The sequence below is a fragment of the Capsicum annuum genome, unplaced genomic scaffold, assembly GCF_002878395.1.
Source record: "Capsicum annuum cultivar UCD-10X-F1 unplaced genomic scaffold, UCD10Xv1.1 ctg22153, whole genome shotgun sequence".
NCBI lineage: Eukaryota > Viridiplantae > Streptophyta > Magnoliopsida > Solanales > Solanaceae > Capsicum > Capsicum annuum.
The window spans coordinates 1-1,611 of NW_025828168.1; the positions used below are offsets into that span (position 1 = coordinate 1).

At 35.8% G+C, this 1,611-nt stretch overlaps 1 protein-coding gene across 1 annotated transcript; it reads left to right on the forward strand.

Moving 5' to 3' along the window:
* Positions 1-4: 4 nt before the first annotated feature.
* Positions 5-818, forward strand: LOC124890686 (3-hydroxy-3-methylglutaryl-coenzyme A reductase 2-like; the record flags this gene model as incomplete). Its single annotated transcript, XM_047402466.1, is given in 2 exon segments — positions 5-192; positions 414-818. Coding segments are annotated over 2 exon segments (486 nt in total), but the record flags the coding sequence as incomplete, so codon positions are not given.
* Between the last annotated feature and the right edge of the window lie 793 nt (positions 819-1,611).

A 1,611-nucleotide genomic window follows, 5' to 3' on the forward strand; every position in this document is an offset into this window, starting at 1 on the left:
GATTCAAAGGCGTGGAAAGTCTGTTATATGTGAAGTAGTGATTACTGGTGAAATAGTGGAGAGAGTATTGAAAACTTCTGTATTTGGCCTTGTAGAGCCAAACACAATCAAGAATCTTACCGACTCTTCTATTGCTGGAGCTCTTGGTGGGTTTAATACCTACGTTGTCAATATCGCCTCTCCCACTTTCTTGTATAATTTTGTGTCGGGCCCTGCCAGGTGACTACGAAAATGGCAGAGAAGATATTGGAAGCATGGGCATTAAACCCACAAAGATCTCCGACAATAGAAAAATCGGCAAGATTCTTGATGGTGTTCATCTCTACAAGATCATATATAGAGGTTTTCAATACTTTCTTCACTACTTCACCAATAATCGTTGCTTCGCATACAACTGACTTTCCACGCCTTAGAATTCAGTTCACAGCAGCAAAGATATGAGTACAAAATATATAGAGAGATCATTGTGTTACCATGATAGAGGCCATCAATGATGGGAAAGATCTTCATGTATCCATCACTATGCCATACATTGAGGTTGGCACTGTTGCTGGTGGGAATCAACTTGCTTCTCAACCCGCGTGCCTCAATCTGGTCGATGTTAAGGGTGCATGTAGAGAATCCCTTGCATTAAACTCAAGGCTCCTGGCAGCCATAGTGGCCGATTCTGTTTTGGCTGGGGAGCTGTCTTTTCGTAAAAGATTGGATTAGATGCAATATGTATTCCAGACTTACTGTCACTCATAATCTTCATTAGTTGTTTCACCTTGACTCCTATTTCTTGAAACAAACCTAGCAACACGTAACCTAATGTTCCATGATCGCTCAAAGCACATTAATGTTGATTTTCACTATGTGTGTGACAAAGTTGCTCATGGTGACCTTGTTGTTCAATATGTGCCCACTAGCTCATAACTTGTTGATTTTTTTAAAAAGGATTGCCTTCATCTCGATTTTGTCTTGTGCGTGACAATCTGAATGTCATCTCTACTAATCCAGATTGAGAGGGTGTATTAGGACTCTTGTTATATTTATCTCATGGATAACAAATATTTATCTATTAGGAGATTCAATTATCTATATATGTATATTTCTCATTATAAATTGAGGTTATTCGGGCTCTCAATTGATCAAGCCATTCATCAGAATATTCTCAATGTCAACTTTATTTTGCCTGATTTTAAAAATGATTTATAGAATGAACACGACTTCCCAAATGAAAAATATATTGTGATATTATTTGCTTCTTATTAATGTTAAGAATTTTCAACAAGATTAGTTTCCGTCTCAGATTAAGTTATACTCTATTAATTTATCCAGAGCTAGCTTTTATTTATCTCATCTATACACACAATAAATATAGCAATCTAAGTCCTTTAATTGTTCTCCTTCCACAAAATAATAAATAATCAAGCATAGGCTACTTCGATTATATATATTATTAGGAGTTGTTAGTTTAGATCTTTTCTTTCCAAATTTCTATTTTAATCCATATAGAAAACAAACCTAACAATCCATTGTTTCCTATTATTTCTGGTTTTTTTCGTTTGTTAAATGATAATATGGGCACACAGTAATATACGGTGCCCTTCCCATGTACAAAATGCACCA